Genomic DNA, 21,963 nt, shown 5'->3' with positions numbered 1-21,963 from the left:
GAGCTCTTTCAAGTTGGCTCCTGTGCCTTTTCAACCTACCCCCATCCTTTGGTGAGGATTTCTTATTTTCTGGCACTACAAGCTGTTAATCTAGGATTATCTTATGTTTTATCTGCCATAGCCCTGGAATCAGCCACTTCTGTATGGAGCACCAGTTCCTTTTATTGGGAATGCCATTTAGAAATCCAGATCTAGGCTTAGGTATGCTAATTGCCCCTGGACCCTCTTAGTGCTAGGCCCTCTTAACTCAGAGAAACTGGTAGCTGTGTATGTATGTGTAGCAATGTGGCCAATCACTCTGGAGTATCTTCCTGTTCTTTCAAAGCTGCAACACCAGAACAAGCTTTATACGAATTTGAAAACTCCAAATCACATGTGTGAACAATGTCAGTCTTCATAGTTTGCATTTCTTATCAATGAAGCTGAGAAAAATAATTTTCTCCATTTCATCCTGTCCAAATTTTACATATACTAAAGGAATTGCCACGCTGGCAGTAATGTCTAATCATTTATCCAGTTGTAGTGAAAATGAACAAAGACCAGTGAAGGTTGATATGCCTTATTAAATTAGGATAAAGAAACCAGCAATGTAAGTTTTATATTCTAACTTAAACTATAATTTTTTAAAAGAAATTTGAAAGATGATAGTTTTTAAAAACCCTTAAAACTAAATCTATGATTATAGTTTATTAAGTTTTTCTAAACTTTTCAGTTACAGTTAAATTTCAGGTCAATTAAAATAGAGTTCTTTTACTTGTTGTAAAAGAAATTGTTCTCTGGTGTTGCTATAAATTTCTAATGGTGCTATGTTCTTGTCAGAGATTAAGAACTCGTATAACATATAATTCTATAATATGTAATTGTATACTTCTATATTGTGTGATTCATTATTTTGTTTGTTTGTTTATTAGTAATGGGGGTCTCACTAGTTTGCTCAGCTGGTCTCTAACTCCTGGGCTCAAGCAGTCCTCCTGCCTTGGCTTCCCAAAGAACTGAAAATATAGGTGTGAGCCACCTTGCTCAGCTTGTAATTAGTTATTATTGATATATTAGAAAGCAACTGATTTTTGTCTGAAAATATCAGCCTTCCTGATATATCTTTCATTATTCTGGTACTTTGTATTATTCTGAGTTGGACTTACTTGTTATATGTTTATGTTGTTTCAAAATATTTATTTTTCTACATTTAACAACATTTTTCATAAGTTATTTCCTAGGGTGTCTATATACTGTTGACTTCCAAGAATTACCAGACATTTCTGTTCATCTAGCAAAGCTAAACTTATTAGATTTATTGCAAAAAAGGGAGAACAACCTCTTGAAAGAGTAGCAGTAGTATCTTAAAATAAGAAACCAGGAAAGTTACTTATCAGGTTTTAGAACGAGACTGGGTAACTTTTTTTCCTTTTTTTTTTTTTTTTTTTTGAGACGGAGTCTTGCTCTGTTGCACAGGCTGGAGTGCAGTGGCCAGATCTCAGCTCACTGCAACCTCCGCCTCCCAGGTTCAAGCAATTCTCCTGCCACAGCCTCCCGAGTAGCTGGGATTACAGGCACCCACCACCACGCCTGGCTAATTTTTGTATTTTTAGTAGAGACGCGGTTTCACCACATTGGCCAGGCTGGTGTGGAACACCTTACCTCAGGTGATCCACCTGCCCCTGCCCCTGTCTCCCAAAGTGCTTGGATTATAGGCATGAGCCACCACGCCCAGCCTCTTTGTTTTTTTTTTAAAAACGTGCTCCACCGAAAAGTAGCCACTGGGTTTTTTATATATATATAAAATGTATATTATATTTTATATATATATATATATATATATGTATATTACCCAGCCTGCAACTGGGTAATTTTTAAGGCAGGTTTTGCAAAACAGAGCGAACTAGTTGGGATGGGGCTGAGTTTATGACATCGTAATTTTAGTGTAGGCCGGGCACGGTGGCTCACACCTGTAATCCCAGCACTTTGAGAGGCTGAAGCGGGCGGCTCATGAGGTCAGGAGATCAAGACCACCCTAGCTAACACGGTGAAACCCTGTCTCTACTAAAAATACAAAAAATTTGCCGGGTATGGTGGCCGGCACCTGTAGTCCCAGCTACTCAGGAGGCTGAGGCAGCAGAATGGCGTGAACCCAGGAGGTGGAGCTTGCAGTGAGCCGAGATGGCGCCACTGCATTCCAGCCTGGGCGACAGAGCTAGACTTCATCTCAAAAATAAATAAATAAATAAATAAATAAATAAATAAATAAATAAATAAAATAGATTTATTCCATTGATTCGAGACTGTCATTCTTTACCTCTAATTAGTTACTTTTTATTTTTAGAAATCTTTTCGTTCTTGTTTCAAGATCGATTTGATAGTAGGTGTTATGTTGTGTGGCTGTTCCTAACTTTTAAATTCATTGTTATTTCATTGTTTAATGTTATGGAATGCCATTTGGTCTGTTTTGTAATTTGTGCCCTTAATTCCAAAGTTTTTGATACCAAGATTAAGATACCTTTTTTTAACCTTTGCCTTCTACTCAGGAGGCTGAGATGGGAGGATGACTTGAGCCCTGAAGGTTGAGGCTGCAGTGAGCTATGATCATGCCACCGTACTCCAACCTAGGGAACAGAGCAAAATCCCCATCTCAGAAAAAAAGAGAAAAGAAACCTCATACACCTTGCCAGTCATTCCCTGTCCTCCCACTCTCAGCCTCTGGCAACCATTAATCTCCTCTGATATCTATAGATTTGCCTATTCTGCATATAAAAAAAGAATCAAGCAACATGTGGCCTTTTGTGAATGACTTTATTTCACTTAGCATGTTTTTGAGTTTCATCAATATAATAGGAGGTGTCAATACTCATTCTTTTTTTATGGCTGAATAATATTCTATTCCATTCTATTATTTCTTTTGTTGCTGTGCTTTTGATATTATTATCTAGGAAACTTTTGTAATCCAAGGTTATGATGATTTACTTCTATGTTATCTTCTATTTTAGTAGTTTTAGCTCTTACTTTTAAGTCTTTGATCTACATTGAGTTAATTTTCATATGTGATATAAAGGGTAGATGCCCAGCTTCATTCTTTTGCATGGGAATATCCAGTTGTGCTAGCACTATTGCTAAAGAGACTCCTTTGAATTTTGTTGGCACCCTTTTTGATAATGAATTAATCATAAATTTGAGATATATGTACCTGTGTGTATGTATATATATATATATATGCATATATACACACACTTTCTGTCAGTACTATATACTACTTGATTTACTGTAGCATTATAAAAAGTTTTGAAGTCACAAAGTATGAGTACTGATACTTGATTCTTTTTTTTTTTTTTTTTTTTTTTTTTGAGACGGAGTCTGGCTCTGTCGCCCGGGCTGGAGTGCAGTGGCCGGATCTCAGCTCACTGCAAGCTCCGCCCCCCGGGTTTACGCCATTCTCCTGCCTCAGCCTCTCGAGTAGCTGGGACTACAGGCGCCTGCCGCCTCGCCCGGCTAGTTTTTTGTATTTTTTAGTAGAGACGGGGTTTCACCGTGTTCGCCAGGATGGTCTCGATCTCCTGACCTAGTGATCCGCCCGTCTCGGCCTCCCAAAGTGCTGGGATTACAGGCTTGAGCCACCGCGCCCGGCCGATACTTGATTCTTGTCTTTCAAGATTGTTTTGGCTATTCTGAGTCTTCTGTATTCGCATATGAATTCAGCTTGTCATTTTCCACAAGAAAAAGGCCGTTGACTTTTTTTTTTTTTTGGAGACTGAGTCTTGCTCTGTCACCGGGGGTTGGAGTACAGTAGTGTGATCTTGGCTTACTGCTGTAATTCTCCTGTCTCAGAGTCCCAAAGTGCTGGGATTACAGGCATTAGCCACCGCGCCTGGCTAAGGTATGTTTTTTAAATATATATATAAATACTCTTTCATATGGAGGTGGTTTCCTTTTTTATACAAGTGCTAAAACTCTTCTTAGGAATCATTCTTTCTGCATTTATTGACATAATTCATACGATTTTTTTTCCTCCATTATTCTGTACTGTGTTGAATTCTATTACTCGACTAACCTTGCATGCTGTAATCCAATTTGGTCATCATGTGTTGATATTTTATTTCTTTTCAATTATATCTGAACTTTTAATGTTTTCTTTAGGTTTCATGAATGGGATTGGATTGTAATTTGTTTTTTTTTTTCATTGTCCTTCCTAACGCTGGAATGCTGGGCCCAGTGGCTCATGCCTGTAATCCCAGCACTTTGGGAGGCCGAGGCAGGTGGATCACTTGTGGTCAGAGTTTATGACCAGCCTGGCTAATGTGGAGAAACCCTGTCTCTACTAAAAGTACAAAAATGAGCGATGCATGGTGGCGTGCGCCTGCAACCTCAGCTACTCAGGAGGTTGAGGCAGGAGAACTGCTTGAACCCAGGAGGCAGAGGTTGCGGTGAGCCGAGATCGTACCGTTGCACCCCAGCCTGGGCAACAAAGGGAGACTCTATCTCAAAAAAATAAAAAATAAAAAAAAAATAATGTTGGATGTAAGTGTTTCATTAGCTTCATACATGTGTTGTGTTGAGGGAATGTACCCTTTTACCCCCTCTTAGAGTCCGAAGAAACACTCCAGAAAAAAACATCTGAACCTTCAGTTTCCATTGTGCTTTTTAAAAACTGATGCAAATTACGTAATGCTTATAGAATTGTCCAAGTGTTCTGTGTGTTGATTTTGCAGTGGCTGCTTTTTAGAGTTTTATGCATTTCAAGCAAGTTAGTAACATGTTTTTATCATAATGCCATGTTATTGTGTTTGTGCAGTGTGGAGAGCTATAGCTGAGGTACCTGATAGCACTCCTAGGTTGGATATTGTAGCATTTACTTTTTTCTTCATCAGTGTTGAAAGAATTGCATCAGTAACATTAGTTTGAAATAAAATATTTGCCATTGTGTCTCTTCTGTGGTATTTGTGAACTCTATTTTTTTTTTTAATTACTGGACTTTTGTCTTATTTTTGTTTATTTTATTGCACTTTTTCCAGCTTCTTGTGATGAATATATAGGTCATCAATTTTCAAGTTTTCTTCTTTTCTCATATGTATTTATATCTGCTTTATAAATTGTTTTTCTACTTCTTTCACTCTATCAAATATAAATGGATACAAACATGCTATTATTTAGTTCAAAATAATTTTATATGGGAATTTAGGTAATACCTCCTTAAATTCTGGGTTGCTTTTTCCTTCCTTTCCCCAGCTTTTTATTTTGAAAATCATCAAGCCAAGTGAGAATATTTTTAAAATATGTATTTGTGTATGTCTGTATGTGTATGTGTATAATATATAATATATATACAGTTAATTACCCTTCACGTAAATTCATCTTTGGTTATTAACATTTTGCCTTACTTTTTCTCTGTATATATGCACCTTTCTTCTTGGCTCACTTGATGGTAAGTAGCAGTTATCATTAAATTTCACCTCTTAACTATGTGCATCTTCTAAAAATAAAGACATTCTCCTTCAAAGTCACAATATTATTATAATAGTAATGTAGTCTTATCTACTATAGTCTATTACATTTGTTATACTGTTTCTAAAAATGTCATTTATAAAATCTTTCCAGGATCCATTGTGTATTCATACATTGCATTTAGGTCTTAGCCTTTTTTTTTTTTTTTTTTTTTTTGAGGCCGAGTCTCGCTCTGTTGCCCAGGCTGGAATGCAGTGGTGTGATCTCAGCTCACTGCAACCTCTGCTTCCTGGGTTCAAGTGATTCTCCTGCCTCAGCCTCCGAGTTAGCTGGTGGCACCCACCACCACACCTGGCTAATTTTTGTATTTTTAGTACAGATGGGGTTTCACCATATTGGCCAGGCTGCTCTTGAACTCCTGACCTTGTGATACGCCCGCCTTGGCCTCCCAAAGTGCTGGGATTAAGGCATGAGCCACCACGCCCAGCCAGATCTTAGGCTTTTTATCTTGGTGTTACCCTACTACATTTACCCCTTAGAGTTTGGTTTTTTTGAAGTGTCTACTCCAGTTTTCTTGTGGAATGTCAGGTTTATAGGTTTGATGGTTTCCCCTCATGACTAGAGTAAGGTTAAACATTTTTTGCCAAGAATATTAAAGAAGTAGTGTGTAATGATCATTTTTGTTTGTTCTTTTCTCCACCAACCAAGCAAAGACCACTGGTAATTATCTTTGTTTACAATAACTTTTTAATTGTAGAATAATTTTAGATTTACAAAATTAACAGATTTACAAAGATAATACAGAGATTTCCTGTATACACCTCTCCTACTTTCCACCACCGTTAACATCTTACATGAAGTACATTTGTCAAAACTAGGAAACTGACATGAGACTCTTTATTGGGATTTCCTTCAGTTTTTCCATATAGCTCATATTTCTGTTCCAAGATGCATCCAGTCAGGGGCACCACATTGTATATATTTGTCTTACCTTCCAGTCTCTTCTGTTCTGTGACAGTTTTTTCAGCTTTGCTTTTCATGACTTTGACTGTCTTGACAGACCATGCCAGTAGTGTATCTCCCAGTCCAAGTCTTATTTTTCTTGTAATTTGACTGTCTTGACAGACCATGCCAGTAGTGTATCTCCCAGTCCAAGTCTTATTTTTCTTGTAATTAGGCTGGAAGTAGTAATTTTTAGAAAGACTGTAACAGAGGTGAAGTATGCTTTTCATCACATTACATGGGGGTACATGACATCACTGGTGATATTAACCTTTATCATTTGGCTAAAGTAGTGTCTGCCAGCTTTTTTCACTCCAAATGTACTATTTTTTCCTTTTCCATTCTCTATTCTTTAGAAACAACTTGTTAAGTCTAGCCCACCCTGGGAGTAGGTACACAGGAGTAGAAATTAAGCTTTACATTCCATAGAGTTTAATCTCTAATATCTAGAATTCTTCTATAAGAAATATTTGTTTCTTCTCATTTATACTTCTCATTTATAGACTCATGTATATTTGTTTTATACTTCAAGATATAATCAAATATTACATTATTTCTTTTGCCACCCATACTGTTTCAGCTTCAGACATTGATAGCTCTTTTAGATTGGTACCTGTGTTCATTTAATACCCTGATCCTTCTGTTTTTTGAGGACTTCTTTCCTGGTACTACCTTCAAGTTCATTTTGTTTTCTCCCTCCTGTGGTCCTGGAATCAGCTGTTTCTCCCGGGAGTGTGGTTCCTTTTAGTGGAGAATGGGATTTAAAAACCGAGGTCAGCTGGGCATGGTGGCTCACGCCTGTAATCCCAGCACTTTGGGAGGCCAAGGCGGGCAGATCACGAGGTCAGGAGTTTAAGACGAGCCTGGCCAACATGGTGAAACCCCGTCTCAACTAAAAATACAAAAATTAGCTGGGCATGGAGGCACACGTCTGTAATGCCAGCTACTCAGGAGGCTGAGGCAGGAGAATTGCTTGAACTCGGAGGCAGAGGTTGCAATGAGCCGAGATCACACCACTGCACTCCAGCCTGGGTGACAGAGCAAGACTCCATCCTCCACCCTCCCAAAAAAAACCAACCAACCAACAAACAAACAAACAAAAAACAAGGTCTGGGTAACGGATATATATGCACATTCACCCATGTATGCTTACATATATTAGTAATTGTCTCTCTGTCTATCTGTTTGTATGCATCTGAAGCTAAACATGAGTTCATACTAATGTCTCTGACTCTCATCCAGTACCACAAAATGCATTCTAGTCTTCCTGCCTTGTTTATCTGTAACTTTTTTACCCTGATAGCAAGAAAACTGGCTCTCCCCATCCACCATTTATTTATGTACCTGTTCAACTCCAGTGTACATGTAACACATTTCTGAATTAACCAGTACCCCCATGAGCAACAAGTTTACTCACTTGAGTAGTGTTTGTATATACTTCCTTTAGTGTGTGGCCTTATAATTTTCAGTCAACACATCATTTTCCAAAGTTTGTTATTTTATCATATCACAGTGCACTGTTTGTTCAGTATATTGATTACCTACAAGCAGTATATAATTACCAAATATATGTTGTCTAGTTACCTTTGCAGTATTGATTTCTAGCATAACATTTTTTTGTGGTCAGACTACATACTCTATATGATCTTGATCCTTTGAAATACGTTGAAACTTGCTTTATAGCCCAGTATATGGTCAGTTTTTGGGAACAATCTGTGTGTGACTGGAAAGTAACTGAGCTCTGCAGTATTTGAATTGTATCTATGAAGTTCTGGATCTTTATTGATTAAATGTTCCACTCAGACTTTGGATTGTCTTTGCTTAATCAGACTTTGGATAATTTGCTTTCCTTATTTCATACCATGTTAATAGAGAAATACAGAATTATTTATAACCCTTATAAAGAAATAATTTTAACACTTATTAAGAAATCCTCTATGTATATTGTAGTTCGTTAGAAAATAGAGATGGTTAAAACTGCTTTTGAAACATTAAAATCTTGCCGAGTGTGGTGGCTCACGCCTGTAATCCCAGCACTTTGGGAGGCTGAGGTGGGCAGATCGTTTGAGGTCAGGAGTTCAAGACAAGCCTGTCCAACATGGTGAAACCCTGTCTCTACTAAAAATACAAAAATTAGCCAGGCATAGTGGCAAGTACCTATAATCCCAGCTACTCCAGAGGCTGAGGCAGTAGAATTGCTTGAACCTGGCAGGCGGAGGTTGCAGAGCCGAGATTGCGCCACTGCACTCCAGCCTGGGCCACAGAGCCAGATTCCATCCCACCACCCCCGCCCCCCCCCAAAAAAAATTAAAGTCTTGGCTGGATGCAGTGGCTCATGCCTGTAATCCTAACACTTTGGGAAGCTGAGGCAGACGGAGGCGAATCACTTAGCTCCGAGTTCCGAGACCAGCCTGGCCAACATGGAGAAACCTTATCTCAACTAAAAATACAAACAAATTAGGCAGGCATGGTGGTGGTCACCTGTGGCCCCAGCTACCTGGGAGGCTGAGACACAAGAATTGCTTGAACCCGAGAGGCAAAGGTTGCAGTGAGCCAAGATCACACCACTGCACTCCAGCCTGAGTGACAGAGTATTTTTTTTTCTTAAGGATTTCCTGGCCGGGTGCGGTGGCTCACGCCTGTAATCCCAGCACTTTGGGAGGCCAAGGCGGGCGGATCACGAGGTCAGGAGATCAAGACCATCCTGGCTAACAGGGTGAAACCCCATCTCTAGTAAAAATACAAAAAATTAGCTGGGCGTGGTGGTGGGTGCCTGCTGTCCCAGCCACTCGGGAGACTGAGGCAGGAGAATGGTGTGAACCCAGGAGGCGGAGCTTGCAGTGAGCCAAGATTGCACCACTGCACTCCAGCCTGAGAGACAGAGCGAGACTCCGTCTCAAAAAAAAAAAAAAAAAAAGTGTTTTCTTTTTTTTTTTTGAGACAGGGTCTTGCTCTGTTTCCCGGCCTGAAGTGCAGTGGCATGAACACAGCTCACTGCAGCTTTGGCCGCCTCGGCTCTAGCAATTCTCCCACCTTGCCCTCCCGAATATCTGGGACCACAGGTGCATGCTACCATGCCCAGTCAAGTTTTTAAATTTTTTTTTTTTGTAAAGAAGAGGTCTTATTGTGTTGCCCAGGCTGGTCTTGAACTCCTGGGCTTGAGCAATCCTCCTGCCTCGGCTTCCCAAAGTGCTGGGATTACAGGCATGAGCCGCCACTCCAGTCCCTGACTCTGTTTTTGATGTTTAACTGCTGACGATTCCTCTTTTTTTCCCCTTCTGTTTACTTCTGGGCCAGCTGATAGAAAACCTAGGTGCTCCCTCCTTTACATTCAAACCATGTGAACCCCATCCCATGAGCAGGAACACTCAGCCCAGCACCACGCCCTAACCACCATGCAAACTCCAAGCCAGCCTTTTCCTAATCTCTCAAGTTGTTTTATGACCTGTTTGGGAGCTGCTCTGCTCTCTAGAAAGCCTCATGATGAGAGTTATAAACGTTTTCCTACCTTCTTGGTATATGGGTGTGACATCATTAGTCTTTTTTTTTTTTTTTCCTAAAACAAAAAAATGGGATACATGTGCAGAACATGCACGTTTATTATATAGGTATACATGTGCCATGGTGGTTTGCTGCACCTTTTGACCTGTCCTCTAAGTTCCCTCCCCTCACCTCCCAGCACCCAACAGGCCCTGGTATATGTTATTCCCCTCTCTGTGTCCGTGTGTTCTCATTGTTCAGCTCCCACTTATGAGTGAGAACATGCGGTATTTGGTTTTCTGTTCCTGTGATAGTTTGCTGAGAATGATGGCCTCCAGCTTCATGCATGTCCCTGCAAAGGACATGATCTCATTTCTTTTTATGGCTGCATAGTATTCCATGGTGCATATGTACCACATTTTCTTTATCCAGTTTATCACGGATGGGCATTTGGGTTGGCTCCAAGTCTTTGCTATTGTAAATCCTGCTGCAGGAAACATACATGTACATGTGTCTTTATAGTAGAATAATTTATATTTCTTTGGGTATATACCCAGTAATGGGACTGCTGGGTCAAATGTATTTCTGGTTCTAGATCCTTGAGGAATCGCCATACTGCCTTCCACAGTGGTTGAACTAATTTACATTCCCACCAACAGTGTAAAAGTGTTCCTATTTCTCCACAGCCTCACCAGCATCTATTGTTTTTCCTGACTTTTTAATAATCACCATTCTAACTGGTGTGAGATGGTATCTCATTGTGGTTTTGATTTGCATTTCTCTGATGATCTCTGATAATGATGTTGAGCTTTTCTTCATATGTTTGTTGGCCTTATAAATGTCTTCTTTTTTTTTTTTTTTTTTTTTTTTGAGATGGATTCTCACTCTGTCACCCAGGCTGGAGTGCAGTGGCTTGATCTCGGCTCACTGCAACCTCCACCTCCCGGGTTAAAGTGATTCTCCTGCCTCAGCCTCCCGAGTAGCTGGGATTACAGGCACCTGCCACCATGCCTGGCTAATTTTTTTTGTATTTTTAGTAGAGACAGGGTTTCACCATGTTGGCCAGGCTGGTCTTGAACTCCTGACCTTGTGACCCACTCGCCTTGGCCTCCCAAAGTGCTAGGATTACAGGCGTGAGCCACCACACCCAACCAAATGTCTTCTTTTGAGAAGTGTCTGTTCATATCCCTTGCCCACTTTTTGATGTATTGTTTGGTTCTTGTAAATTTGTTCCATGTAATTTATGGATATTAGACCTTTGTCAGATGAGTAGGTTTCTCCCATTCTGTAGGTTGTCTGTTCACTCTGATGATAGTTTCTTTTCCTGTGCAGAAGCTCTTTAGTTTAATTAGATCCCATTTGTCAATTTTGGCTTTTGTTGCAATGGCTTTTGTCATTTTTGTCATCAAGTCTTTGCCCATGCCTATGTACTGAATGGTATTGCCTAGGTTTTCTTATAGGGTTTTTATGGTTTTGGGTTTTACAGTTAAGTCTTTAATCCATCTTGAGTTGATTGTTGTATAAGGTGTAAGGAAGGGGTCTAGTTTTAGTTTTCTGCATACGGCTACCCAGTTTTCCCAGCACCATTTACTGAATAGGATATCCTTTCTCCATTGCTTGTTTGTGGCAGGTTTGTCGAAGATCAGATGGTTGTAGATGCATGGTGTTATTTCTAAGGTCTCTTTTCTGCTCCATTGGTCTATATGTCTGTTTTGGTACCAGTACCATGCTGTTTTGGTTACTGTAGCCTTGTAGTGTAGTTTGAAGTCAGGTAGCATGATGTCTGCAGCTTTATTCTTTTTGCTTAGGATTGTCTTGGTTGTACGGTGTCTTCTTTGATTCCATATAAAATTTAAAATAGTTTTTTTCTAATTCTGTGCAGAATGTTAATGGTAATTTGATGGGAATAGCATTGAATCTATAATTTACTTTGGGTAGTATGGCCATTTTCACGATATTGATTCTTCCTATCTATGAGGATGGAATGTTTTTCCATTTGTTTGTGTCCTCTCTTATTTCCTTGAGCAGTGGTTTATAGTTCTCCTTGAAGAAGTCCTTCACATTCCTTGTTAATTGTGTTCCTAGGTATTTTATTCTCTTCGTAGCGATTGTGAATGGGAGTTCATTCATGATTTTGCTCTCTGCTTGTCTATTGTTGGTGTAAAGGAATGCTTGTGATTTTTTCACGTTGATTTTGTACCCTGAGACTTTGCTGAAGTTGCTTATCAGTTTAAGGAGTTTTTGGCCTGAGATGATGGGGATTTCCAAATATAAAATCATGTTATCTGCAAACAGAGACAACTTGACTTCCTCTCTTCCTATTTGTATACCTTTATTTATTTCTCTTGCCTGATTGCCCTGGCCAGAACTTCCAGTACTATGTTGAATAGGAGTGGTGAGAGAGGGCATCCTTGTCTTGTACTGGTTTTCAAAGGGAATGCTTCCAGCTTTCACCCATTCAATATGATATCGGCTGTGGGTTTGTCATAAATAGCTCTTATTAGCTCTTATTGTTTTGAGATGTGTTCCTTCAATACCTAGTTTATTGCCAGTTTTAAATTTTAACATGAAGGGATGTTGAATTTTATCAAAGGCCTTTTCTGTAGAGATATGTTCCATCAATACCTAGTTTATTGCCAGTTTTAAGTTTTAACATGAAGGGAAGTTAAATTTTATCAAAGGCCTTTTCTGTATCTATTGAGATAATCATGTGGTTTTTTTGTCTTTGGTTCGGTTTATGTGATGGATTACGTTTATTGATTTGTGTATGTTGAACCAGCCTCGCATCCCAGGGATGAAGCTGACTTGATCATGGTGGATAAGCAATATAGTGAGACCCTGTCTCTACACATAATTTTAAAATGAGCCAGGCGTAGTGTTGTGCATCTGTAGTCCTAATTACTTGAGAGGCTGACGTGGGAAGATCGCTTGAGCTGGAAGAGTACAAGGCTGCAGTGAATTATGATTGGGCTACTGTACTTCTGCCTGAGTGACAGAGCAAGACCCTGTCTTGATGATTGATTGATTGATAGCTAGATGGATGGATAGATAGATAGATAGATAGATAGATAGATAGATAGATAGATAAAGATAGAGAGACAGACAGAGTTAGCAGGTACTGCCTTTCTAAAGAAAGAACATTTACCCTGAAACATAAAGGATGAGAAGGATTCAGCCTGCGAAATGTCTAAGTCCAAGGACTCTTGAGCAGTTAAACAGTCTGTGGACAGCATTAAGTGTTGTGGCAAGTTGTATAGTTGGCCCTTTGTATCCATGACTTCTGCACTCATGGATTCAACCATCTTCAGATCAAACATATATTTTTAAATTGTGAGAGTACTGACCACATACAGACTTTTTTCTTGTCATTATTTTCTCAGTAATACAGTAGGACAGCTATTCACATAGCATTTACATTGTATTAGGTATTGTAAGTAATCCAGAGATGATTGAAAGTATACAGGAAGATGCGTATAGGTTATGTGCAAATACTATGCCATTTTATATCAGGGACTTGGGCATCTGTAGCTGGATTGGGTTTTGGTATCTGCAGGAGGTCCTGGAACTGATCCTCCACAGATACGAAGGGGCAATTGTACTATATTCTTGGTGTTGCAAAGAGGAACTATGATAGAGAATAGGAAGCAAAGAGTTAGTTGTTTTGACATGAGACCTCCTAGGTAAGCAGCAGTCCTTGGAAAGGGATTTGTATTTTATTCTAAGAACAATGAAAAATCACTTGAGGAACTTAAAGGATGTATTCTTAAACACTGACCTGCATCTAAATCAGTGATAGGTTCAAAATAAAGATGTCAAGGTTTTTCTCCTCTCAGTTTTAATTCACTTGGTCTTTGACAGTGCCAAGATGGCAGATTTGGAACAAGCTTGTCAAAAATTCTAGCCCCACCTAAATGTTACATATGTCCTCAATAAGTAATTTCACTATCTTACTTAAACTCGTATACATCTCTGAACTCTTCTTGGCCTTTTTCAAATTTCATAACCATATTTTTGAATTCTGTATGCCATTCACTTATTGTGAGGGTTGGTTTTTCTTTGTTTCATAAAGTTTCTTGTTCTCTGGTATAGAAACAAATTTTTTTTGTTGTCCTTTTTTGTTTCAGATTTGGATTTACAGTGTGAGATAATCAGCTACATAGAAGTACCCACTTATGAAACAGGTATATCCTCTGTACAACTTCAGAGCATATATAAGAGAGAGAAACTCTATGAATGTAAGAAGTGTCAGAAGAAATTCAGTAGTGGTTATCAACTTATTCTACATCACAAGTTTCATATTATTGAGAGACCCTATGAATGCAAAGAGTGTGGGGAGAACTTTCGTAGTGGTTATCAACTTACTCTCCATCAAAGATTTCATACTGGTGAGAAACCCTATGAATGTACAGAATGTGGGAAGGACTTTAAAAGTGGTTATCAGCTGACTGTGCATCAGAGATTTCATACTGGTGAGAAGACCTATGAATGTAGGCAATGTGGGAAGGCCTTTATATATGCCTCACACATTGCTCAACATGAGAGAATTCACACTGGTGGGAAGCCTTATGAATGTCAGGAGTGTGGGAAGGCCTTTAGTCAAGGTGGACACCTTAGAATTCATCAGAGAGTTCATACTGGCGAAAAACCATATAAATGTAAGGAATGTGGGAAGACTTTTAGTAGGCGCTCAAATCTTGTTGAACATGGGCAGATTCATACTGATGAGAAGCCATACGTATGTGAGAAATGTGGAAAAGCCTTTAGAAGATGTCACCAACTTACTGTACATCAGAGTGTTCACACTGGTAAAAAGCCATATGAGTGTAAAGAATGTGGGAAGGGCTATACGACTGCCTCATACTTTCTTCTACATCAGAGAATTCATAAAGGTGGAAAACCCTATGAATGTAAGGAGTGTAAGAAAACCTTTACTTTGTATAGAAATCTTACTCGGCATCAGAATATTCATACTGGTGAGAAACTTTTTGAATGCAAGCAATGTGGGAAGACCTATACTACTGGTTCAAAACTCTTTCAACATCAGAAAACTCATACTGGCGAGAAACCCTATGAATGCAAGGAATGTGGAAAGGCCTTTACCTTGTATGGCTACCTTAAACAACATCAGAAAATTCATACTGGCATGAAACACTTTGAATGTAAGGAGTGTAAGAAAACCTTTACTTTGTATAGAAATCTGACTCGACATCAGAATATTCACACTGGTAAGAAACTTTTTGAATGTCAGGAATGTGGGAAGGCCTATAGTACTGGCTCAAACCTTATTCAACATCAGAAAATTCATACTGGTGAGAAACCCTATGAATGTAAGGAATGTGGAAAGACCTTTAGCTTGCATGGATATCTTAATCAACATCAGAAAATTCATACTGGTGTGAAACCCTATGAATGTAAGGTATGTAGAAAAACCTTTACTTTCTATAGAAATCTTACTCTACATCAAAGTATTCATACTGATGAGAAACCTTTTGAATGTAAGGAATGTGGGAAGACCTTTAGACGTACTTCACACCTTACTGCACATCAGAGCATTCATGCTGATAAAAAACCCTATGAATGTAAAGAATGTGGAAAGGCCTTTAAAATGTATGGCTACCTTACACAACATCAGAAAATTCATACTGGTGGAAAACCTTATGAATGTAAAGAATGTGGGAAGGCCTTCAGTCGTGCTTCAAACCTTGTTCAACATGAGAGAATTCATACTGGTGAGAAACCCTATGTGTGTAAGCAGTGTGGGAAAACCTTCAGATATGGTTCAGCCCTTAAAGCCCATCAGGGAATTCATAGGAGCACAAAAGTCTAAGACTATAAAGAGTACGAGCTCGCCATTCATCATCAGACAGTCCACACTGGTGAGAAATGATGGAATGTTAGTCTTACAGGTATGGCTTTAGCAATTGAGAGAGTTCAAAATGCAGTTCTTGCCACATTAGAAAGCATTCGATGTTGATATTTTAATGGAACATCTGACTGTTCAATGGTAAATTAAGAAAAAAACAAAAACAAACAAAAAAAAAGGAATCCCAGTTTCTTCATGCCTACAACATCCATGGCATGGATTTTTTTATATAAACTTATTAATTAAAAGGATGACCAAAAGCCTTTCATACTAGATTTCAATGGCTGTATTACAAATTACTCCAAGCCTTAATGTCTTACCACAACAGTAAACATCACTCATAGGTTCTGAGGGTCAGAAATTCGGGAAGAGACTTAACTGAGTGCTTTTGGATTGGTTTTTCCTTGAGCTTGTGGTCTTCTGAGGACTTGTTGGGGCTGAAGGATCTGTTTTCCAGGTGACTCGCTCGCACTGGTGGGCTGGCTTAGAGAGTGAGAGTGCCAGGAGAAAGCTGTCCTCATCCACGGTGGGTTCAATTTACATGAGGAAATCCTAGCCTGAGCGTAGTTGATACTACAAATGAATGAGACTTTGGAGTTTTTTTCTTTTTTTTGAAACAGGGTCTTGCTGTGTCACCCAGGCTGGAGTGCAGAGGCATGATCATAGCTCACTGCACCTTTCAACTTCTGGGCTCAAGCAATTTGGGTGGCTTCTTGAGGATATTTTGCATGACGTAGAAATATAAGCAATTTGTATTCAGAGTGCCAGTCATGGTGTTTTAAAAATATGCCCTCAAATTATTTGAAACTCTACCCTTCAAACTTGAAGTCTGGCCGGCCATGGTGACTCATGCCTGTAATTCCAGCACTCTGGGAGACCGAGGCAGGCGAATCACTTGAGGTCAGGAGTTTGAGACAAGCCTGGCTAACATAGTGAAACCCCATCTCTACTAAAAATAAAAAACAAAAACTAGCCAGGCGTGATGGTACATGCCTGTAGTCCCAGCCACTAGGGAGACTGAGGCAGGAGAATCGCTTGAACTTGGGAGGCAGAGGCTGCAGTGGTGAGCTGAGATTGTGCCACTGCACTCCAGCCTGGGCAAAAGAGTGAGACTCCATCTCAAAAACAAAAACAAAAAACAAAAAAAACAGAAGTCCAGTTTGCCTCCCTTTGCATGTGAGGTGAACCTAGTCACTTGCTTCTAATGAACAGAATCTTCAGGATCGCCTTTCCCTAGTGCTCATGCTCACTTGTTCATTCACTCTCATGCAGATCCGGCCTCCTCTACGTTGGGCTTCTGCAGAGGCTGCTGACGGAACCTTTTATAGAAATTTCATTGAGTGATGATTCTCATAATTGTCACATTAGATATTTCTGGGGTCTTAACCAAGGGTTTTTAATAGTCATACTCTATTCTTTGGAGAACAGATAACCTGCTGTGAAGTGCCCCTTCTGCTCCCTCTCTGAAATAATCACTGTGTTAATGTTGAGGCCATGCTTCCCATGGGCTGCCCCCAGCCCCTTTTCTGTAACAGAAGTATTCATACTAGTCAATTCTTATGAAACCCAGACCCTTCAGCTGGGGAACTGTGAATCAGCTTCCCATCAGCCAGGCTTAAACTGTCTTCATAGCCCTGCGTTTTCATAGTTTTTCTACCAATCTTGCTTCATTCCTCTCCTTCAGAGTCATCCGTCTTGAACCGTGACCTGAAGGCTTTCACTGCCTTTCCTGGACCTCTTTTTCATTCATAGCCCCTTCCTTCCTTCTGATCTGACCTTGTTTTTTGCTTTTCAGAGGATCAGTATGAACACATACCCTAAGGTTACCTATATACTATGTTTCCCTAACAGTGCTCTGGATTTTGTCTTTGTCCAGAGACCATTTCTGAAGTTTAGCATCATTTGCTTTCTGGAGAGGTTGGGAGTTTCCAAAAGCAAGTCCTGGTTCACTTCTGTTTAACAATCTTTTTCTAGCTTATCTCACTTCTAGCACTTAAGCAACAAGAGCCAGAAGACACCGTCAGCATTCTGCTTGGAAGTCTCCTAAGCTAAATTACCCACTTTTTTTTGTTGCTGTTGTTTGTTTGTTTTTGTTTCTTAAAGACACAATCTTGCTTTGTCACCCAAGTTGGAGTGCAGTGGTATGATCATAGCTCACTACAACCTTGAACTCCTGGGCTCGAGTGATCCGCCCGTCTCAGCCTTATGAGTAGCTAGGACTACAGGTGTATGCACAACTACACCTAGTTAATTCTTTGTGGTTTTTTTTTTTTTTTTTTTTTTTTTTTTTTTTGGTAGAGATGAGGTCTCTCTATGTTGCCTGAGCTGGTCTCAAACTCTTGACCCTCCTACCTTGACCTCCCAAAGTGCTGGGATTATAGCGCGAGCCTGGCCCAGTTACACAGTTCTGTATGTATTATTTTATACTTTTCACAGTTACCACATGCAGCAATGTTGCTTTCTGCTGTTACATAACGAGAATCCCTTCCCCATAGTCTCCAGTAACATTTTTCAGTTTTCTTTAAAACCTCACTAGGAGCCTCTTCAAAAATATCCAGGTTTCTGCTAATAATATTTTCTAGGCCCTTCCAATTTCCACACAGTTTGTGGTCCCAATGCCCCTCTGACATTTATAGCTTTTTGTTTCAATAGCATCCCTTGTCTAGGTACCAGAATCTGTTATCTCATGCCACATTTCAGAGAACCCGAAGAATTACTGGCTTAAAATGCCAATAAATATGTATTTTTCTCACAGTTTTTGTGACTCAGAAATTTGGGAGCGGCTAAGCTGGGCAGTTCTTACTCCAAGTGTCTCAAGAGGTTGTGCTTATCTAAAGGCTTGACTATAGCTAGAAGATATGCTTTCAAAGGCTTGGTTCTGTGGCTAAGTTTATACTGGAAAGTCGTTTCTTCTCCCATGGGGCCTTGTCCATAAGCTGCTTGAGTGTGCTTGTGACGTGACAATTGGCTTTTCTCAGATGTGATCCTTTTTATAATCTCCCTTTGGAAGTTAGTTCTACCACATTCTATTTGTTACCAGCAAGTCATTAAGTCTGGCTTACATTCAATAAGAGTGGAATTAAGTTTCACTTTTTTTTTTTTTTTTTTTTTGGAGGCAGGATCTTTCACTGTCGCCCAGTGGAGTGCATATGGCTCACTTCAGCCTCAACCTCCTGGGCTTCAGTGATCCTCCTGCTTCAGCTTTCCGAGTAGCTGTGCACCAGGTGTGCGCCAGGTATGCGTCACCATGCCCAGCTAATTTTTAATTTTTTTGTAGAGATGGGGGTCTCACCAACTTGCCCAGGCTCGTCTCAAACTCTTGGGCTCAAGCAGTCCTCCCACAGTGTTCCCAAAGTGCTGAAATTATAGGCGTGAACCACCATGCCTAGCCCACTTTCACCTTTTAAAGAGAGAAATGTCAAAACATTTGCAGACATATTTTTATTTTAAAATCACCACACCTGACACCACTCAATCATTGTTGAGGTCTTGAAAATTAGTACTAATAAACTAACTTGTTAATGTCATGTATGCAGTAGTGCTTTTAGCCACAGCTCATGCCTTACCTGTCATCACTGCCACATAACTCCCTGTGTGTCATTGGCCAAGATATTTATCATCTATGGGAATTATTTGCAAAGTATAATCAAGAGCCTACATGAAACCCAGGCATGGCGGTGCACACATGTACTCTCAGCTACTCAGGAGACTGAGGCGGGAGGATCACTTGAGGCAAGAGTGTGAGGCTACAGTGCTGTATGATGGTGCCTGTGAATAGCCACTGCACACCAGCCTGGCTTTTTTAGGCCCCGTCTAAAAAGAAAAAAGGTACATAAGAGTCCTATTATGCAGATGTGGCCCAAATTATACTTGTCAAAATCTGGGAAGACTGTTTGGCATATAGCCTCATGCTCAATAAATATGAGCTATTGGCCGGGTACAGAGGCTTACGCCTGTAATCTCAGCACTTTGGGAGGCCGAGGTGGGTGGATCACATGTCAGGAGATTGAGACCATCCTGGCTAACATGGTAAAACCCCATCTCTACAAAAAAATACAAAAAATTAGCTGGGTGTGGTGACACCACCTGTAGTCCCAGCTACTCTGAAAGGCTGAGGCGGGAGAATCACTTGAACCTGGGAGGCGGAGGTTGCAGTGAGCCGAGATTGTGCCACTGCACTCCAGCCTGGGAGACAGAGCGAGACTCCATCTCAAAATAAATAAATAAATAAATATGAGCTATTATGGATATCATCATTATTTGTGTTGCTGATAATTAATTTTTATGAAAGATTCTAATAGCATAATTTATTTAGAACAGCTTAAAGCCACTCATCTATTAAATTTTATATAATTTTGGAAATTAAAAATACGATTTTTGTGTGTCTGAAGATTTTGGCCAGGTGCAGTGGCTCACACCTCTAATCCCAGCACTTTAGGAGGCCAAAGCTGGCAGATCACCTGAGGTCAGGAGTTCAAGACCAACCTGGGCAACATGGCAAAACCCCATCTCTCCTAAAAATACAAAAATTAGCTGGGCGTAATGGCACACACCTGTAATCCCAGCTACTCGGAAGGCTGAGACACGAGAATCACTTGAACCCGGGAGGCGGAGGTTGCAGTGAGCCGAGATCACACCACTACACTCCAGCTTGAGTGACAGAGCAAGACTCCGTCTCAAAAAAAAAAAGAGAGACTTTGCATATCTTGTTTTGTTTTGCTTTTGCTTTTTTCATTTTTTGTGGAAATGGGGTCTAACTATGTTGCCTAGGCTGGTCTCAAACCCCTGGCCTCAAGCAGTCCTCCTGCCTTGGCTTCCCAAATTACTGAGATTATAGGCATGAGCCACTGTGCCTGGCCAAGATTTTGATAATAGCCAACAATTCATATTCTCTGTTCACAATTTAAGATAAAATAGGAATTAATAATGGACTATCAAGAAGTAAATTGTTCTCTTTGAGGTTTTCCCTAAATTCGAAATGTACATTTTAATTTAACATACAGAAAAATTGAAATAATTGTTTAGTAACCCACCATATATGTTTACATTCATGTTACTTGCTTTATCTTATTTCAGCTCTTTTTATCTGCTTATGTATGGGTTATTTCTGTATCATTTGAGAGTAAGTTGTAGATATCATGGCACTTTGCCTTTAAATATTTGCAAATTTCCTGGATAACTGTGATACTATAATCATACTGGAAAAACTTAATAATTTCTATAGTGTCTTCAAATATGTGCCCAAAGATTTTTTGTAACTACTTATTTTCTGATCAGTATCCACTCTTGGTTAATTCATTGCATTTGGGATTTTTTAAATTTATTCTTTTTCTCTAGGATAATATCTCCACTTTTTCATGCTTTTGAATTTTTTTTCTTTTTTTTTTGAGACAGAGTTTCACTCTGTCACTAGGCTGGAGTGCAGTGGTGCAATCTCGGCTTACTACAACCTCTGCCTCCCAGGTTCAAGCAATTCTGCCTCAGCCTCCCAAGTAGCTGGGACTACAGGCGCGTGCCACCACACCCAGTTAATTTTTGTATTTTTAGCAGAGACGGGGTTTCACCATGTTGGCCGGGATGGTCTCCATCTCTTGACCTTGTGATCCGCCCACCTTGGCCTCCCAAAGTGCTGGGATTACAGGCGTGAGCTACTGCGCCCAGCCTGAATTTTTCTTTTTTAAGTACCCAGAGAATGTCCCACATTCTTGATTTTTGCTTCACAGTATGATTTAACTTGTTGCTCTGTCCCTCGTGTTTCCTATAAATTGGAAGTTATGTCTAGAAAATTCATTAGGTTGAGATTAGGTTGAGATTTTTGTCAAGAACATCTCATGAATGATGCTGCAGACTTCTGAAAGCATATCAGTTTTTTACATGATTATTTATGCTACATTGTAAAGCTGCTTAAAGAGGCACCTGTCAGCTCTCCATTGAAAAACTCCATTTTGCATTAGTAATTTGATGGGTGCTACATTGATCCATTAATTTGAAAATATAATACCTTTAATTCAGGAAACAAAGATTGAAACAAAAAGATGTTTTTGTATTCATCTCTCTGTATAGTACATATGAACTGCCTGTTAAAGGCTAGACTATAAATCTGTGGATAAAAACTGTTAATATATGAGGCCAGAAGAAAGGAAAACAAATATACCAATATTAAGAAAAAATTAATAAAACTAGATAAA

At 39.7% G+C, this 21,963-nt stretch overlaps 1 protein-coding gene across 4 annotated transcripts in view; it reads left to right on the top strand.

Moving 5' to 3' along the window:
- LOC105495424 (zinc finger protein 573) overlaps window positions 1–21,963 on the top strand; it is a 55,062-nt gene extending 33,099 nt beyond the window's left edge. For all 4 annotated transcript variants that reach the window (XM_011764943.2, XM_011764942.3, XM_071087667.1 and 1 more), the window contains one exon: window positions 14,037–21,963. In XM_011764943.2, the coding sequence (XP_011763245.1) occupies window positions 14,037–15,739 (1,703 nt within the window). In that variant the 3' untranslated portion in view covers window positions 15,740–21,963. The remainder of the gene's footprint in view (window positions 1–14,036) is intronic.

This window comes from Macaca nemestrina, chromosome 20 (assembly GCF_043159975.1).
Source record: "Macaca nemestrina isolate mMacNem1 chromosome 20, mMacNem.hap1, whole genome shotgun sequence".
NCBI classification, from domain to species: domain Eukaryota; kingdom Metazoa; phylum Chordata; class Mammalia; order Primates; family Cercopithecidae; genus Macaca; species Macaca nemestrina.
This window is presented reverse-complemented; position numbering and strand designations above follow the sequence as displayed.